The sequence below is a fragment of the Leptonotus elevatus genome, chromosome 3 (assembly GCF_054856555.1).
Source record: "Leptonotus elevatus isolate MCC_2025b chromosome 3, RoL_Lele_1.0, whole genome shotgun sequence".
In the NCBI taxonomy this organism is placed as follows: domain Eukaryota; kingdom Metazoa; phylum Chordata; class Actinopteri; order Syngnathiformes; family Syngnathidae; genus Leptonotus; species Leptonotus elevatus.
The window spans coordinates 20,020,960-20,040,132 of record NC_141241.1 but is presented as its reverse complement, the minus strand read 5'-3'; the positions used below and the strand labels follow the sequence as shown (position 1 = coordinate 20,040,132).

The 19,173-nt window shown below is 38.0% G+C and overlaps 3 protein-coding genes across 5 annotated transcripts; 1 reads left to right on the top strand and 2 right to left on the bottom strand.

The window, feature by feature from the left end:
• Positions 1-930: 930 nt before the first annotated feature.
• stk16 (serine/threonine kinase 16) lies at positions 931-7,036 on the bottom strand. 2 transcript variants are annotated; one of them, XM_086071480.1, is made up of 10 exons: positions 6,922-7,036; positions 5,805-5,876; positions 5,068-5,187; positions 4,687-4,906; positions 4,444-4,577; positions 4,163-4,250; positions 3,115-3,243; positions 2,890-3,011; positions 2,332-2,419; positions 931-1,254 (listed from the first exon to the last, which is right to left on the bottom strand). In XM_086071480.1, the coding sequence occupies exons 3-10, from the start codon at positions 5,151-5,153 to the stop codon at positions 1,225-1,227; spliced, it is 897 nt and encodes a 298-aa protein (XP_085927606.1). In that variant the 5' UTR covers positions 5,154-5,187; positions 5,805-5,876; positions 6,922-7,036; the 3' UTR covers positions 931-1,224. The 2 variants fall into 2 exon arrangements, with proteins under 2 accessions (XP_085927606.1, XP_085927605.1); XM_086071479.1 differs by having other exon boundaries at positions 931-2,419; positions 6,922-7,030.
• On the top strand, positions 6,363-10,399 carry pcnp (PEST proteolytic signal containing nuclear protein). 2 transcript variants are annotated; one of them, XM_086071482.1, is made up of 5 exons: positions 6,363-6,493; positions 6,949-7,175; positions 7,584-7,658; positions 8,158-8,213; positions 9,164-10,399. In XM_086071482.1, exons 1-5 carry the CDS (start codon positions 6,448-6,450, stop codon positions 9,270-9,272), a joined length of 513 nt encoding a protein of 170 aa, XP_085927608.1. In that variant the 5' UTR covers positions 6,363-6,447; the 3' UTR covers positions 9,273-10,399. The 2 variants fall into 2 exon arrangements, with proteins under 2 accessions (XP_085927608.1, XP_085927607.1); XM_086071481.1 differs by having other exon boundaries at positions 6,419-6,493; positions 6,946-7,175.
• On the bottom strand, positions 10,270-18,543 carry LOC147177255 (interleukin-18 receptor accessory protein-like). Its single transcript, XM_086071478.1, is given in 13 exon segments — positions 10,270-10,778; positions 10,781-11,029; positions 11,283-11,398; positions 11,484-11,621; positions 11,699-11,797; positions 12,647-12,793; positions 14,013-14,167; positions 14,276-14,396; positions 15,251-15,322; positions 16,509-16,677; positions 16,750-16,906; positions 18,081-18,279; positions 18,350-18,543. Coding segments are annotated over 13 exon segments (1,758 nt in total). The 5' UTR covers positions 18,438-18,543; the 3' UTR covers positions 10,270-10,730.
• Positions 18,544-19,173: the final 630 nt, after the last annotated feature.

Here is a 19,173-nt window from a genome sequence, read left to right as displayed (position 1 = left end):
TTTAAGAGATTGTGAAAATAATCATACAAATTATGAAAATCTTACTATCATAACATTACCTTTGTGTATACAGATTTTATATTATACATATATATTTTTAAAAACTTGGGTGTAAATGATTCACCCCAAAAAGTCAAGTTTTTTCATTTTTACAAACGCATACTATTTAAAACAAATGTTCTACCTTCTTTCTGATATTTGGAGTACAATTTTTGTGTGTATAAAATTGCTTAATTGCTTTTGTATGGAATTTCTATTTCAACAAACATTTGCTGGGGACTAAAAACTAACATTTCTAGCATACAAATATAGACACACAGGCAAAATTGCTGGCACTCCTCCTTTAAAGAAAGAAACGCCACAATGGTCATTGTTGAAACTAAAGAGACTGGAATTTGCTTTTTGGCAAGTCACATCAGCTCAATGTTTACGCATGTAAACATGAAGCACGCAGAGAAAAGAACAAAGTACCTATAATGAAATACATGTCTTGAATTTGTACAGGGTACAAAGAAAATATGACATATTAAAACTATCAAGTCAGAAAGCAAAACACATAACTAAAAAATAGCCAGGAATGGCTGAAATCAAAACACTGCACTATTGTAATTAAAAAAAAACAAAAAAAAAACCCACCATTCTACCGGTATTGAATGTCATTGAAAGAAGCCAAGCAAGCTATCTGGATAAGACACCTTTTTAAACCTGCAAAAGCTGGACATTTGCTGATTGGGGAGTGTGCCAAAACACTTGTCGATAGGTGAACAGAAATCCTCTGATGGATTGCAGCGTTCACCTCAAATGGCTGTGTAGCAAAATATTAAGTTAAAAGCACAAGTCGAAAGGAAACCAAGTGGTACTCCCATATTGATTTTTTAAAAAGAATGCAGTTATAAAATAAAATAAAGCAATGCCAGAGGTTTCATTAGATCATTTTCAGTAAATGTTTATTTAAAACTTTTGTCAGTTTCAAGCTATTTCTGTGACATTTGTAGGTATTTCTTTCTTTAATGGAATGCCACAAACAACTTTGTCTTCATGTGTACTCATGCATCGCCTGCCATTCAATTGCTTTAGAACATCCCCCAAAAATGTACAACTGAAAAAAACCCGATAGCATTAGTCTGATATAATTTTCCACAAACAACACCCACTATTCATGGTTATCATTACAGGAATATTAAACATTGACAATTAGTGAACCAAAGTGATAATTACAGTGTTTTAACATTTACAGACAAGGTCAGGTTGCCACTGCAAAAAGAAAAAGAAAAAAAAGAAGTACCATTAGCATCTAGTAAAAGAGTGACAGAGGCCCATTGAGGGCGAGCCCTGAGAGAACAAAAGTGTCTAAAAATCCCACATGAATGCAAGTCTTCACTTAACATGAACACAAACGTGGGATGCAGCATGACGTTAAGATTACAGTTAAAATGTCTCATTATCAAAACGATTGAAAGCTTAATTTGTGACTTGTGGAACAGTAATATCTCACCTGTGATGATGCAGCGCCACCGTGTGGTCACAAGTGGCAATGCAATAAGGCTCTGCTACTTAAGTGCAGTTGTGAAGTTGACTGATACTGTTGAACTCATAGTACACGTGTGTAAACACGTTACACGCCACAACTAAGAAATGCAAATATTACAATTAAAAAGGTGACATCTAATCTAACCTCTTTCTTTTAGCACAGAACGTCAATCTCAATACTTTCATCCACACGACCATTTAACAAATCGTTACAAATTTATCTCCATGCACCAGTTCAAATTGAAATAATAATAAATATATTTGAAACAACAGTTGGTCCTGTTGGGAAATTTGCTTATCTGCTCACCAATTACCGAGCTTTCTGATCATCCGGATTCAACAAAGCACAATTACATCAATAATACAAATATCGATCATTGTCGAGCTATTAGGCGCCTGCAAACAGATTCCGACAATTTGTGGAAAACGTTGATCTCTATGTTGTATTTCCAGCTTGTAACTACCTCATTTGAGCACATAAGGCACATTAGAACAATTTTGCAAAGGTAAATACAATGGAAAGCAAAAGCAGGGAATGGAGATTCTATTAAAGGCCTTTTGATAATATTGTGAGCCTGTCTGCCCAGCACAAATTGTGTGTGAAGCAGTAAACCATTGAAAAGTTCAAATGTCACCTAACTTCCCAGACTAAATATACAGTATATCCTTATTACACTCGTTAAATAAATTAAAGATTTCCATTTCTGGGCGTAAAATAGCAACTATTCCTCAATGTGTGCAAAAGTCCATTTAGACCGTGTTGGTTTGGGTGTTGGGGCTGCAACTCTGCAGGTCCTGTACCTGCTCAAGAACCCAGTTGATGTTCGGTCTCTCCTGGGCGTTGGACACCATTATGGAGCTGAGCAGCAACTGCAGACCCTCTGAGTAACTGCAGGAGACGCATTTAAACAAGAAATGCTATTTGGTAAATCTGTGCCGAGCCACAAGTATGTGGAGGTCCACTGTACGCCATGTTTATACAATTAACTTATAGAGTGCTATTTTTCTTTATTAAACAAACAACAATTATTTATTTATTTATTGGGGGGTGGGGGGGGGGGGATCAGAGCTGGAACGGATTATCAGCATTCCCATTAATTTCAATGGGAAAAGATGATTTGAGATACTCATACAGTATCTTAAGGCACCATTGAATTAAGTACATGAGAAACCAACAGTTTGACAGGAAACGGTCCATCTATCTATCAATCCATCTATCTAGTTTTCCAGAGTTCCAACCTCCAGGGACACACCACAACATGGAAGCATGACAGAAATTAATCCGCTTTTTTATTTTTTATTTAATCATTGTGTCAAGCTAATGAACTAACCCCAGTGTTAACAGTGATGACAACTCACCTGCAGGGCTGTGGTATGACCACGGGGTTCTGGACTGCCAAGGCGACACTGTCGCCTCTCTGAAACACGAGGTCGTAGGGTCCCTCCAGCACCATCATGCAGTATAACACACAGCCCAGTGACTGGATGAGTACAGAAAGAAGCAAAATAAGGGAGAGGGCGCTTTTGACAAAGTCACAAAAGTTAATAAGATTCACCAACTAAAAGTCAAATATCGGGTTTTACCCAAATATCTGTGCGCTCATCAACAACACAGTAGCTCTCCACATTGAAGAGTTCAGGTGCACGGTAGGAAATGGTGCATCGCTGGGCGGCCCAATCCTGTAAAGTCATTGCTTCTCTGGATCCCCGGACCTGGAATTGAGTCCCAAATGTAGAAATAAAGTGTTTGCGGGGAAGCCAAAGAGTGCATGCAACTTCCATCCATCCATCCATTTTCCAAACCTACTTGCCGGGAGCACCAGCGATTGCGTTGCAACGTGCAAAAAGCTGGTGCAGTAGATGGAATATAATGTCAGGCATCCTTCAGGCACATGTCTTAGACAGGCCCAGCCTGGAGCCTCAGTTGTTTACTCTTCGTAACTTTCCACTGCTACGGCCTTGAATTTCTAATCTACTACACTCTAAGCTTGCTCACACTAGATCATGCTAGTTAAGACTGCAGAAATAGTCATAAATAGGAAAAATACAGAGGCATCGTTTAGGCTGTGTACACCCACTTTACCACGGTAGGATAAAAGGAATAACTCAGGGGTAGTTCATGTTAGCATAGCAGACACTAAATAAAAAGATAGAGCAGAAGTTTGGACGGAACTTAACGTGCAAGTTATGAGTGATTCAAAAGGGCTCATAACAAACGTTTGCCTCTTCCACTCACAATTCTAATTCCATCACTTCAAACTTCATATTGTATTTGTGGTGCTCTCCCAAATTGTCTATGGTAAAAACAACAACATTTGACCACACAAGACATGCAATTTAGTCAAGTCTGCCATTTACGATGTTAGTAAATCAGGCCCTAAAATGTGAATGTTTCTTATAACTTTAATTCCAAAACTTGCCACTTATTGTGAATGGCTGAATATGATCTATTATCCACAATTTTGCTCGGTAAACACTATGAAGCACATTACCTAATCCAACCAGTTTGTCAAGATGCGTCACAAACCAGTAGACAGCATCTTAATTACACACTTTAGGGAAATTAAAGTGTGTTTTGGGATATGTCCATCAAATATTCTCATAATTGTTCGAAATGCTAAAAGACTCTTACCTCAACGCGGGCTCTGTTCATAGAGCCCAGATCCATCAGGACGGGACTGTCATCCTCATTCAGAAGCACATTTGTAGGTTTAAGATCTCTGAGCAAAACACATCCAGAGGAATCAACATTTTCAGACTAAAATGAAAGATTACAGAGGTACTTTGACCAGGGATCCTACATCTTAAGACAAGTTAAATTCAATACTTTTATTCCATTTGAAATTAAATTTCTGAGGAAAATAGTCAAAGTACCACTGTATTTAGTCGCACGGTTGTATAAAAAGTTCTTACCGGTGAGCATAACCTTTGTCATGGATGGCCTTGAGTCCTGAACAGATCGCACGAAAGATTTTTAAAATCTGTTTTTCTGGCATGTAGCTCCCTTTTTCTCGAAGCTTCTCCAGAACCGACCACAGACTACCCTTCTGTTTGTGTTCGTGTGTGTGTGAAGGTCCCCCCACACACATAAAGACAGTTTAATCACGTGTTTGCCAGATGGTTATTACTTTGCAAAAAAACGTAGATGCAACTTACACTTATGTAAGGCAGAAGCAGCCAGGCTTCACTCTTCCCATTACGTTCAACAAAGGTGTGCGCCACAATGGTAAGTATATTTGGGTGATTAAACATCTGATGCATCTCCATTTCTGTCTGGGCCTCCTGGCGGCCTTCTCGATCATGACACAGGATCCTCTTCAGGGCATAGAAGCGACCATCCTTTACCCCCTCAACGAGGTCCACATAACTGAAACCACTGGAGAAAGAAGAATTTGGCTTTTTGTTAAAAGGCAATGTTTGTCCAAAATAAATAAATGAATACATATATATATATATATATATATATATATATATATATAATACCAATGCAGACGTATGTGTGTTTGCATCTAAAATGCACCATACATGTAATCTTACCCCTCATCAAGTTTCTGCAAGAAGTAGTATTTTTTGCTATCAATGATGATGGAGCCACGGGAGCAGATGCACATAGCCTGCCCCATCTTGACTGGAACATTATATTATTTAAAAACTAGCCTGTGAACATAAATATAAAGCATAATTAGAAAGAAGGAAATTAATACAATTTAGTCAACATGCAAGTCCTGGAGGCAGTGCAGCGAAGAAAAAATGTACAAAAGAAATATAAAAAGAACTAAAAGTTGGGTGGAAAAAAAACCAACACAAAGGTTAATGAAAAACATAAGAATTTAGGTTGTAAATGTATGTCAATGATTCCGATAGTATTTAGGCCAAAAGAGAAGGCCTTGCTGGACCACCTGGTGTTTTGAAAGTGAAGTAATAAATTAAACATCTTCAATATTGTATTTAACTTGCCTTAAGGGGACAGAGTCTACCAGACGTAACGCAGCTACGAGTGTTGGAAGATCTACAATTCATCACAAGGCTAGGGTTATATTTTGAAATTTTAATGCAGTTAAATAAGTTAATAAAAACATAACGTGGTCACTAGGTGCATGTTTACAGGTCTAAAATTGAACTGAGGACATTCTCACTGCACGTCGGACACCCTCACCTCAAGTAAACATCGAGCAACCTTTACAAAACGCCAATATCATGAATGTAAGTGTTTTTATTCATTTGTTACCTGACAATTGCGCGAAATTATACGCAAATATGCAATGAAAGATTACCTGTTGGTTAGCATCACCGGGCTTTCACTGTTCCGGGTTTCTGACGTCATGGACTAGCATTCTTCTTCTGTACTATACAGAAAAGCAAACAGATATAAGCGCGCTAATATGAAAGCTGGTGGCCAAACTGTGTAACTGCACCACGGGCGAGTCGAGTCATACGAGTTGCACAAGTGCGCTGTTTTCCTCACTAGTAGAACAGCTGAGAGAGCAGAACAACTGCGTGTTACAAAGTACTTTTTATTTTATTTTATTTTGGCAGCTGCATACCACTTGTGCCAACAGTCATACGCGCTAAACATTGGGAACATAAATCATACAGCGGTCTGGGGGCTAGATCCGCACCTGCTAAAAAAAAGGGGGGGGGGGAGCACACTTGCAAATATACACGTTCCGTTTACTCTGAAACATTTGTTAATGATTATTAATTATTATAATTAATGATTAAAATATATGTACAGTAGCTCATATAGTTTAATGTATATGGTAATTTTCTTAACTACTTACTACCATTTACTTAATCAAATAAGAATTAAAATAGAAAAAAAGACAACAATTCTTCTTCGTTGGTGGCGCTGTGACACTCATAATCGAAACTAAAGTGGAGAAGAAGACGTAGTAGCTGCAGTCCATACAAATCAAAATGGCGAACCACGAACGTAACAGGAAAAATTACCGCGACGACGGAGGTGATATCTGTGCTATTTTAATGATTTTAACTTATCCTAAAGACGCTTTTATGTAGTCTTTGTCTGCATTGGTTCACATATTCCCAAATCAGGTAGACAATACGTCACTTCTTGAGCCCTTCTTAAAATGTAACGCGCTAACATGTCAGGTGTTGTTTGGCGACGAAACTACCGTCGTTTGTTGAAAAAATAGCCAGCTATTAATCAAACGTGTCTTTATGCGCGATGTTGAAAATTTATTTAAGATCCTCAAACGCAAATGAATTGTGATCGACCGAATCTCAAACTGGGCAATGCACGCATGAACTAAATTTGAGCGTTTCGTGAGTCACATTTGGTGGCTCTAAACATAGCCGTGTAGGTAATGTCGTTGTTTAGCTCTTTGTAAAATAAATAAATAATAATAATAAAAAAAATCCGTTGTTCACCTGGGTGAGTTGTCTTGCCTCAAGCAGGGCCGCTGGAGGAGGGAGGCAGAGTGAAAACTAAGCCTGTCTCTTGTAGCACGGTGGGCGGAGGAGCGAGCAAACTCAAACGCACATCCCAGCATCTTTCTTCCGAGGATGAGGACGAAACCCCGTCTGACCCGCCAGCGCCCCGCAAAGCCTCCAAAATAGGCTTCGGCATGAGCAGCAACACTGGGAAAATGTCCAATCCCATATCTATCAAACTTGGAGCAAGTGTGAGTACATACAGTAGGTGTGAGCTTTGATTTTGTTAGTTGTCGAGCTGGTCCATTGTGGTTTGAATCTGACACACACGCACACACTAATATGTATTTTTTCAGATGTAAATAACTTGAATTAAAGACCGACCATGTATATATATATTTTTTGTAGCGTTTGTACTTTATTTCTCACCATTGAATTTAAGGAAGGGCAAAAACCTGCCTTCAAGGTGTCTAAAGCAAAGCAATAATCTTTAGATTATTTTTTTTTGTCCTTGGGAGATAATTAGGAAGTGTTTGTCAGTTAGGATAGGCTTTGCTCACTCGCGATCCGAACGAGCAATATGGAGTTGGTCTCAAGCAAACACGTTGAAGGCCAATGCAGTAAAGTAAAATGTTCCTCTGTTTTCTGTGTTGCCGTAGAAACCCAAAGAGCCTGTACCAACGGCCCCACCCAAAAAGCTTGGATTGGCAGCCGTTTTCAATGAGGATGATGATGTAAGTACTGGAATCAAAACTTTTTTGTTAAAGACAAAACATTTTTTAACTAGGCAATTGTGAATGGAAGCCTTCTAAATATCTGACATTCAAAAGTGATAAGAGCAACCTCTCCCGTGTCTGGAGAGGGGAGGAGTCATGAAGCCTGTCTCCTATGCTCTGCAAAACATCAAGATAGCAATGTCCTTGATAAATTCTTTGCTTGTTATGTTTTGAAATATAATCGAGGTATTCTGATGTCATGGCTATGACTCGAGAAGTGAGGCGATGGGGTCGATGCTCGATATTCTTAAAGATGCACGTCTGATTAACATACGTCTTCATCTCACACAGACAAACACATTTCCACAATGGTATATACACATGCACGCACGTGACCCTTCCTTTTAACGTGTCTGTACTGTATGCCTAAAAAAAACTTGTACGTACAAACGTATGGCCATTACTTGGCCAAACAGCACCAATTTAAATGAGCTAATAAAATGTTCTCATCTTGCAGAGTGAGCCTGAGGAGATGCCCCCAGAGGCAAAGATGAGGATGAAGAACATTGGCAGGTACTTTTACAATGACATCGTTTTACTTGGGATGAATCCTGACATTTTGGACACTACAAGGAACACTGAAGCAAGAGTATTGCTTTGGTACTGTCTTGTAGCATCTTGGTGCCACTTATGTGCATGTGAATGAAGGAGCTCCATTTGGACAAAATGTGTGCTTTGCTGCCATGTTGTTGCATTTTGATATTAAGGAACTATGCTGGAGGGAATTGAGGAGATCCATGTAGACAAAAGCAGTGCTTGGCTGCCATTTTGTGGTATCGATAGGTAGATGTTTGCCATTCGAGGCAAGGCTGAGTCCCTATCCCCTGCAAATAGTTACCCAGCTATTCATTGTTATGTTTTGACTCGAAGTATTGTGCAATAGTTGAAATTATACAGAGAGTTGAGTGCTAATAAGTACTACTTTCCAGAAACACCGCATTATAATCTCAAATTCAAGAAAAAGGGAGTAGCCGCACTACACTAATCCCACAACATTCGCACCTTTTTTCTGTGGAACCGTTCCCCAGCTATTCAATGAAAAAAACTCCTGTATGCCATATGTAAGCCTTTTTTTTGTGAGTTTGGTCAAATGAGTTTGAAATCATACATTGTTTTAGGATCATTGCTTGTGGTATGTTGACAGGGTTAAAGTTAGGGTTCATATTAGGCCTGTGATTCTCAGTGTGGTATGTGGGGGGAAAATCATGTGAAATGAACATTTAAGTACAATTCCAATGCTGCTGAAATAGTGTATCAATTGCCGTTTTTCCACAATTCGGGGTAGGTTTTAGTCTTTTTTTGGATTACTGTATTTTCTCCTTTTAATATGTATTCTAAGTTTTGTTAAAAGTAATATTTTTTGTTTAAATTTTTTTTGGGGGATTTACTACAGTGCATTGCATTTTTCTCCCAGGCAAGTCCAGGTCAGCATTTAACATGTTTTTTGTCTGAAATCTTTTTAGGGAGACGCCAACATCGGCAGGACCGAACTCCTTCAACAAGGGCAAGCAGGGTTTCTCTGATAATCAAAAACTTTGGGAGAGGAAACTGAAGTCCCAGAGTGACAAATAGTGAAACAAAACCTTTCCTTGCCACTCAAGTCACATTTAAATCACACCCAAGCTCTCTACAAAGGCTTAAACTATTGGAGCCACACTTTGACGATGTCCTATGAAGCGTACTTTAAGCCTTTTAGGGTTCTCGGTTTGTGCTGAGCAATGAGAAACACAGCGACATGTGCTCAAGTCAAATGTGTTGCTGCACATTACGTCTAATGGCCAATAAGAAAGGTTCACGGCTCCTTTTTCTTCCTGCTTCTTCATACATGTAGATGGCGAGGTGTACTTCTTTTGAGCCGTTTTGTGTATACATGTATATAGAAGTGTGATTGTGTTTTGTTTTATCCATAGTAGGGTTGCAAAAGGCTTTTCTGGTGGCTTTCCATAGGAAGTTGAAACTGGCAATTTGGCAAATATTCAAAATGATGGCTTGTTGACTGCAAAACCTTCTAAATTGCAATATTCATGCGGCAAAGGTGGCCCTCTGTACTTGTATGAAATAAGGTGGTTTCAGTCAGGATTCTGTTAAAATATATATTTTCCCCAACTATAAATTCCTTATTAGGAACCCACCTTTTTGAATTCTTGGTTCATTCCCATGAATTCCTATGAAATGTTGCTAACGTTGAAGCCACAGATTTTGCAACCTTAATCCTTAGATTCGTTTTGTTGTGTTCAAGAGTGAAAGATTTTTTTTAAATCGCATCAATTTAGTTTTTTTCTTCTTTTTCTTTTTTTGCCAGCTGTGCCAGCTTTCCTCCCTCACCCATCCCTCTAATTGTATTTTGGTGTTTTTTTCACTTTATGAAATTACACACGAAAGTGTCTCATTTTATTGGTCACCAGAAGTCTGAAATGTGAAAACCACGCAAATATCTGCCTCCTAAATAAACTACATGCTAGTTGGTACTAAGCCCGAGTTATAGCCGAGGACTACCAGAAAACAAGACTTTAATTGATGCCCGATTTAAAAAATGGAACAACACAAGTCATCTTGCTTCCGTCTCATTTCCTTTCTGATGCCTGCCACTTATAAATCAACAATATAACATTTGAATTTCAGAATTTGTTACCTTAACTGTATGATGGCACACCACAGTACATTGTTTTAACAGACAGGCCAATAAACATTTTTGAAGATATTGTGTTATGTTGCTTCTGTCTGCCATACGAAATACAAACACTGTATCTGTTATTTCCAGCAGACAATAGGTTGATCTCTTTTTCTCCGTCTTGCAAGTTGAAACTCAGGCATAAAAATCCCTCACCTTTCGACGAAATTCGCTGTTTTTAAACCAAAATAGGAGTCAGTGTAGCAGTGAAGTTTTAACAGTGGCTATACTTACAAAAAAATATATAATAATTCAGTGTTCTAAATGAGTGTGTTTTTCAACAATATTTAACATTTTCATCACAATTAAATGATGTAATGACTATCAGTACTTCTACACATATTGTGAAAAAAGTGGCATCAGTGCATCCCTATTCCCAACTCTTGGTTTCTGTGATCGTTGTGTACTGTCCATAATGGTCACGTGATTTGACTCTCGTAACACGTCTTACTCTGTGCGTGGGTAAGACCTTCCTCAGCGACCTCCAGAATTGGCCGGTCGCTCTTTCAGTGTGTCCCAAATTCCAGTCCAGGCTGGGTAGTACCTTCAAGGCCCTTTGGACCACTGAAGGCATAGGTGAATCTGGCTGTATGCAATGTGTGGAAGTTCTATTTGTCCGTATCAGCAAAATTTTAAGAGTAGAGCTCTGCAACAAAACCTTGGAAGACAAAATGAGTTATTCAGGGTTTGTTGTGATTCAATTACATGTACTGTTTGCTCCAGAAGTATTTGGACAATGACAGAGTTGATAATGTTTCCCCTGCATACACCACCGTAATTGATTTGAAAGAAGTAAAAAAAGAATTGGGTCAGTCTAGGGAGTGGATAATGACTACAAAGGTCAGTTTTTCTGTTATTAAATAAATGCAACAAAATCTTTACAAACTTCTCTGTGATAGGTTTTGACTTGCCTTAATTCCTGATTCCAGAACAAACACAGCATTGCTGTTGGACAAATATTCAGTGGACACAACACAAATGAGGATTTGACTTCTTCGGATTGCACGCACCACATCGTTTGTGTAGGCTGCCGAGCAAAAAAAAACAAACAGACATCAATAGAAACCACGACCCCACTCATGTGGACGCATACTGAGAGTTGACCCTCTGACCTTCACCAGGAAGCATGTCCCTCTCCAGCAAACAGAGGCGGTACCCCCACAGGTCTTCCAAAACCAGGGGAATCAGCACCTCGGGTGGCCTCAAATCGCCGATACCGTGCTCAGAGTTGAACGGTTCAAGTGGAGAATCTGCAAAATGAACAATACGTTGTTTTTGTTTTTTTGTTTTCGTCCGACCACGGTGACCTGAAAACATGTCCCCCTACCGTGTGATTCTGGTCCTGACAGTGAGGAGAGTGTCAAACCTGCCTCCTCATGTGGAGGTGTCCACACGTAGGACAAAAACACATCAAACTCTTTCTCATCTGATAGAGGGGGGGAATCCGGAGATTTTAAATACATCTCAAATCACAGCTGCAGTTGACTTAACCTTTGCATGTTTATGTGCAGTATGATCATTCTTATGCTGTTTTAGCTTTTCACACTTTCAAGATTACCTTGGGCGGAAATGTTGTACCTCCAAAATGATCACTTTTCAGGAAATGCCAAAAAAAACGGCATTTTTATTCAACATTTAACATTGTATCATCAAAGAGAGAAAGACATTTTAAACACTTTAGATAAATAAATAAAATAAACACCAACATGCATTGACAAACCAATAGTATAGATTTGTGAAAGACAAAAAAAAACCTTTTACGAAATGAGTGACATGAGCATTTTAGGCCTGACTCCAGCTATATATAAATAACATAAGAGTCTTTTCACTGTTTTGAGACTCCCCTATGGCATGTACAGTTTCAATATCCCGCCTACTGGTGAATCTAAAATACATTTTAGATGACACAGGTCAAATTTGACCGAGAAAAGCCTTAGTGTACACAAACTCTGTAGCACCTGTACAAAACATTACATTTTTGTGTATTTTGGCGTCACTTTAGGAAAAGTAATCAAATATTGGAGTGAAAGAATGACAACTAGTGTATTATTTTTATTTTATTTTTTAAAATACTGCTAGGCAAATACATTTTATATCATTATGTTCTATCTAGGTGGAATTACTAGACAGTTTTGAGAGCTCAATTTCCTATTGTAGCAGAACTTTGAGATGTTGTGAAGCCACATCCTGTGGAGATGTCGTTGGACATCCATCTACCACAGTAGTTAGTGTGTGCGCATGCGCGTGTGTGTGCGTATGCGTGTTGCATTCCCACCTGCATAAACGTTTCCACGTTGAAAGCGTGAAATGTAAATAAGTTGTAGTTCCAACCATTTCACACGCAAAACAATGCCCAGGCCGGCAACCAACAGCAAAGAAGCAATTGGATAACCAATCAGGGATGATGGCCATTTCTCTGCAACTAAAACATACTGGTTATATTGTAGGCAGGCTTGGGGAGTAACGGAATACACGTACCGCCGTTACGTAATCAGATTGCAAAAAAAAAGAAAAACCTGTATTCCATTACAGTTACAGGAAAAAAAACATGTAATCAGATTACAGGTACATTTATTAAAAATTGGGATTACTTCCAGGGATTACAGTTACGATGAGAGAGAGTGCGAAAGAGGGCGAGAGCGAGACAGAGAGAGAGAGAGAAGGACAGAGCGAGAGAGAGAAGGACAGAGTGAGAGAGAGCGCGTGCACGCCTGCGCAAGTGGAAACGTTGCTACATGTTGGGGAGGTGGGAACGAACAAACTGACTTGTGGTGTCCTCCACACGCGGGCAGTTTGAAAAAGCTTCACGGACGGAAGAAAGGAATGGCGACCGGTATTCACCAGAACTTACTCGGAGCGAAAGTTTGAGCTGAGAGTCCAGCAGAATGCTGCGCGCTGTAGCTTCTTGCTAGCTAGCCCGCTAGCCTATAACCATAATGTGAGTTACACCTTCCAAACAAATCTTCCTCCCATCCTATCCATCTATCCATCTATCTATCTATCTATCTATCTATCTATCTATCTATCTATCTATCTATCTATCTATCTATCTATCTATCTATCTATCTATCTATCTATCTATCTATCTATCTATCTATCTATCTATCTATCTATCTATCTATCTATCTATCTATCTATCTATCTATCGCATATGGCCTTCAATCATCAATCAATCGCCTACATGATTTTTAATTACACAAGGATTTTTGCTATTTGTAGGCTGCCCGGGTCCCTATCATCCGCAAATAAAAGGGGCACATTGTATAGAATATATATTGTGGTGATATTTATTTTTATGTTGTCTTCATGAGCATACTCAATATTGGAGTAATCCAAAAGTAATCCAGTTACATTACTTTAATATTATGGTACTTGGATTACGTTACTAACTACATTTTTTAGCAGGTAATTTGTAATGGATTACATTTGAAAAGTAACCCTCCCAACCCTGATTGTAGGTTGTATATTATATATTTGACTATTTAGGGGTAGCAGAATCAAGCTTGACTTGACCTATAAACCTTGTTCAGTCTCATCCACCCACAAGAGTAAAATAATCAGCCTCAAACAAAAGCTCTACACGCTTCTAGAATGAACAGGACCGTACTTCAATAAAGTGTCAATAAGCAAAATAAGCCTACCTTTAATTTTCCTCTTGAGTTTGACCGTAACGCTGCTGTTTCCAACAGCGTTTGTGGCCATGCAAGTGTATGTGTGGTTCAGATGAAGATCCGTCACTTCCTGGATGATAGAAGTGTGCGTGACCATGAACTCTTCAAATGACAACCTTTCCTTGCTGAGTCAGAGCAAAAATGAAAAATTCATTAATGCGTCAAAATAAAAGCATTCCCGAGATGAACAGAAACTACCAAACGTATGACAAAACAATGCGACAGCGACTCACTCCTGGCTCTCGGTGTGTAGCAGAATTCTGTTGTCCATCTTATTTATGTACCACTGCACTTGTGGTGAAAAGTTGACCTCAAAAGGAAAATGTACAAGACATCTCAGAATGTGGGGCTTCCCTAAAATGAGCAAAAAAAAAATCATGTGCCGTATTTGCAACAATTCAGCTTGACAGTGAAAAGGAAGCACTGCATATATATATATTAAAAAACATTATTATATACCATTCGAGAAGTATTGGTTTCTATAAATGTGACGTGATAGTGGTGGTGTCAAGAGGCCCGGGTATCAAAAGGACGGTCCGACACTGCTTTTATTGCTACTTAAAGCTGCTCATACGCGGAAAATTTTATTCTGAATCGCTACTGCCACCTGTGGCTGAAAAAATAAAACTACAACTCCTTTTTTGTAATTGAAACTCTGCTTTTTACTATTAGAACATCAATTCAAACTTTGCTTGTTAACATTCACAACATAAGAAAATCAAACAGCAATTCAACATAAAAAAAATAAAACCCAAAAATTAAACAATAAAAAAATAAGATAAATAAGTAAAAAAATACATTTTAAATGAAGGTAAACTAAAAATAACTCACTAAGGATTTTCAATGTATATGTACTTTTCTTGTTTCTTGTCAATTTCAAGGAATTGATAAACAAATCAAATTATGCAAGAAATATACGATAATTCGGAAGGGATTTGGAAATTCTTATTTTGTGCCAATAAAATTTGCCAAATAAGAGCATAAGAGTGATTGATTCCAAAGGATAAAGATTTGTCTTTATTAATGAAATTTGTAATGACACCTTTTAGATCAATTGTAATGATATGCCCAGTTTTCTTACAGACATATTTTTCAAAATTTTGATGATACAGAAACTAACTGCTGCTTTTAATATCGTGACATGATGACGACGATATTGTGGCAGTTTTAATATCGTGATATCATATCTTTACATCCCTAGTGCTTACCAAGCTCCACTTCCTGTGCTGTGCTGCCATCAGGTAATGTAATCCTTGGTGGGCTCCTCGCTTCTTTAGAGGCTGATGGAAGGACATGTTTTCATTTTATTATTATTATTTCTTTACATTATTTTGGTTATTATTATTATTATTTTTTTACAAAATGAAAATATCCTTTTTTTCTTTACAACACTATGCACCCCAACAGTTGCTTCGGTAATGACCAATCACAGCGCACTTTTTTTTTTCTGAGTATGGTCATGTGAGCTGAGCTGTGATTGGTCGTTACCTGAGCCTTGAGCGACAGTGATGTCATTTTCAATCGACAGCAAGTGGCAAAATGGCCGCCTACTGAGATGGATACAGATGGGTGGATTTTGCTGCTTTATTCATTATCCACAAATGATGTAACACTGTTGAGATTAGTGGGGCTGCATCAAATATATTGGTAAAGAATATATATAATATAGTAATAAAAAACATTTTGGGGTCAACTTCCACTTTTACTCATTCACTGCCATTGACGGCTTTAGACGTCAAAAATTCATTTGAACTATTTCTATTAGTTTAGTATTTTTTCCACTTTTGTTAACAAGAGTATGAAAACCTAGATTTTTTTATTGTACATTTAGAACAGATATAAAATTTGTGAATAATTGTGAGTTAACTAGTGAAGTCATGCGATTAATTACAATAAAAAGTGTTATTCGCCTACCGCCCCTAATTTTTAATAAAAACATTTTTTTTATGAATGTATGGCAGTGAATGAGTTATAGTGCTGTATTTCCTAGAAACCATCTTGTTGGAACTATGTCGAAATGACTTGAGATCTTCATATAGACCAAAGTAGTGCTTTGCCGCCTTTTGTGGCATCTATCTAAACAATTACAGTGCGTACATTATCATTTTTGGGGGGGAGCAGGGCTTCGATCGAGGGCTCAGTGACAGTGCCTGCCCCTCTTAACTCAAAAAAAAAAAAGATTATTAAAAATTAGGGGCGACAGGCGATTAACATTTTTAATTGTAATTAATCGCATGACTTCACTAGTTAACTCACAATTAATCACAAATGTTATATCTGTTCTAAATGTACAATAAAAAATTCTAGGTTTTCATACACTTGCTAACAAAAGTGAAAAAAAAAAAAGCTAAACTAATATAAATAGTTTAAATGAATTTTTGACGTCTAGAGCCGTCAATGGCAGTGAATGAGTTAATAGCAGGCGAACACTGTAAATAACGTATAGAAAATTCAAAGTGTACTTACGTATGGCGGTTACGTTAACAGGCCTCCTGAAGGTCCATTCTACTCCTTGTTCTATGAAGCGTGAATCACAAAAATATCGCCCCGTGTCAGATTGGTAAACTGTGCAAAGATGCAATTGTCCGTTCTTCACGCAGAAGTCACGATGCTTTGTCAACACACTTCTGTTACCCTGAAGAAAGCACATGCGAGTGTTTCTATTATTAAGATCTTAGGATTGTGCGTATGTCTGCCTATGTCGCACCTTGTACCAGGTGACACCTGTGCTGATTGTACAGCTGAACCCGGGGCAGGGGATCTTTCCTCCTGCACCTGCAAGCAGCGTCAATACATCCACCTCCTCAGCCTTGTAACATGGCAGCCGGCGTTTGTCCAACACCTGGAGATAGAGGAATATTTTGCTGCCATTTGACAGCAGAGATATCCCAAAAACATGTTTCATTGGAAATTCAGTAGGGAATTGTGAGAAAAACTCTGTAACATCTGAAACAGAGGACAGTGAACTGCTGTTATATATCGCGGTTCGCTGATGTATAATTATTATTGTTTTTTTTTATCCCTGGACTGCATCTAGCTGTACTGGAATCCGTTTGTGTTGATATTACATCAAAGACCAACAATGAAGCTCATTAGCATTGTAGGCTCAAGTGTTTATCAAATATGAGGTCAAAATAGAAACAATTAAAGGCCTATATTTAATATGATTATAAGCTACTGTAGCATTATGCAAAGTTTAACATTAACACTGTGTTTAAATTAGGGGTGTCAAGATTAGTGCATTATTTTTTTAGTTAAACTTCCTTTAACACCACTATTTTTTTTTTTTACCTGCGATTAATGACCGCCCCTTACTTGGAAAGCCTGTACTGGGTGAATTCCAGTTGCAATGCAGCAGACATGTCCATGTCGAAATTGAGCAGTAATTAATTTAATAATATTGCATGTATTTGTGGAGACTGGGATCAAGTTTTATTTTACAATTTTAAAAATGTGCAGAATTCCAGAAGTTGCTCCATGTTAAAGATTACAATAGCTCTTAATATGAAAAGAAAAATACACTGAGCTGTCACCGATGCCTTACAAATGCATTTATGCCATCTGGTGGCAGAAAAATGACCTAAACACAAATCAATATCACACTCGTTTTTTAACAGTACAATACATCTTTTTAAATTGTATGAATTATTATGAAATGATGAATGAATAATGATGCAGCCATATTTCTATTAGTTTATTTTTTTCCCTTCTTTTATGTTAACAAGTGTATGAAAACTGTTATTGCACATTTAGAACAGATATAAAATTTACGATTAATTATGAGTTAACTATTGAAGTCATGCGATTAATTACGATTAAAAATTTGACACCCCTAATTTAAATATGTTTAAAAAAACAAATAAATTAACTATTCAAAAATTAAAACAGTTCATTATTAAAAACAGTTCAAGAACATTAAATGCAAATGTGTTGTACTTAAAAGTTAAAACGACAAAAAAAAAAAGGATTCGAATGTTGTCATAAGAAATTTGGGAACCACTGCTGGAAGACAACCACACACACAAAAAGCAGCATTACCCGTCAAGCAAAGTGTAATTTCCTGAATGTTTGGCTTCGATTAAGAACTCCCTCCCACAGTTCAAATTAAAGCCGCCTCCATTTTCTTCTCTGCCTACTCCAATCTTGTACCATGTCACCTTGTTGTTAACGCACGGCATCAGAAACATTTCACCCTCCACAACTCGATAGTGCTGCTGTGTCATAACCTTGTGTGGACCTGGAGACATTAGCAGAGAAAACACCTTTTTAAATCGAAACAAAATGCCCGCTTGTTCCAAAACAAATACCTGTTTTATAAAGTCGATTGCGTTTCACACAGCATCTTTCCAGGAAAACGGGAAATACCCAAAACAGCAGAACATATCCAGTTTGCATCCTGTTTGAATGATCACATCATGACCTTCTCTCGAACCAGCATGTGCTTTCTGCGTCTTTCGTGGTAGAGAAGATTTTTCAAAGGGGATGATGATGCCGAAGTTGGTGTCAGCCACTGAATGCAGTGGCTTCCTGTTGTTTGTGCATCTGCAATGAGGTCATGGAAATAGCCCCATGCAGCGTTCGTGTATGTTGAAAGCCATACGATGTGAATTACAGAATCATTTCAGTTGTGATGTGTAACATTTCCGCCAAATCCGATTATGCCGCAACATGCCTGGCAACACTGAGCATTTTGGTCTCTCTCATGATCTGTCAATATTAAACCTAGTAGACTTTCTTTACATAAAATGATGTCATTTGGTTGAGCAGTTTGCTGTTGAAAAATATCATGCTTAAATCCCTTTTGTTCAATATGTCAGTTTTACAGCAAACCTTGGCTATTAGTGACAAAAAAACAGATACAAGTGAGCGTGCTGTGCCTTTTCGGAGAACTGTGCAAGCAAGACAGTGAGAAACATTTTGTATAGCCAACAAAATTTTATGGAGCTAATATGTCCTCATTAGAGAGATGTTAAAACGTCTAGTTTTGGTCTATTGGTAAAATAAATGTATTTGGAAAGCCTCAACTAAGGAGCCATTTGGACTGTTTTGCACTTCCTCCAGTTCCCTGCTGTGAAAGAACGCACTCAGTTAGCCGTTAGCAACGAGCTAACCGTAGTTCGATGGGCTGAGA

What these genes read in the sequence shown, in the direction of transcription:
- pcnp (XM_086071481.1), top strand. Translation starts at nt 6,448, where the DNA reads ATGGCGAACCACGAACGTAACAGGAAAAATTACCGCGACGACGGAG. An exon ending in CTATCAAACTTGGAGCAAGT is followed by an intron (nt 7,176 to 7,583) that starts GTGAGTACATAC and finishes GTGTTGCCGTAG; the next exon opens with AAACCCAAAGAGCCTGTACC. An exon ending in AGGATGAAGAACATTGGCAG is followed by an intron (nt 8,214 to 9,163) that starts GTACTTTTACAA and finishes AAATCTTTTTAG; the next exon opens with GGAGACGCCAACATCGGCAG.
- stk16 (XM_086071479.1), bottom strand. Translation starts at nt 5,153, where the DNA reads ATGGGGCAGGCTATGTGCATCTGCTCCCGTGGCTCCATCATCATTGAT. An exon ending in TGAACAGAGCCCGCGTTGAG is followed by an intron (nt 3,244 to 4,162) that starts GTAAGAGTCTTT and finishes ACTCAATTCCAG; the next exon opens with GTCCGGGGATCCAGAGAAGC. An exon ending in ATGAGCGCACAGATATTTGG is followed by an intron (nt 3,012 to 3,114) that starts GTAAAACCCGAT and finishes GTACTCATCCAG; the next exon opens with TCACTGGGCTGTGTGTTATA.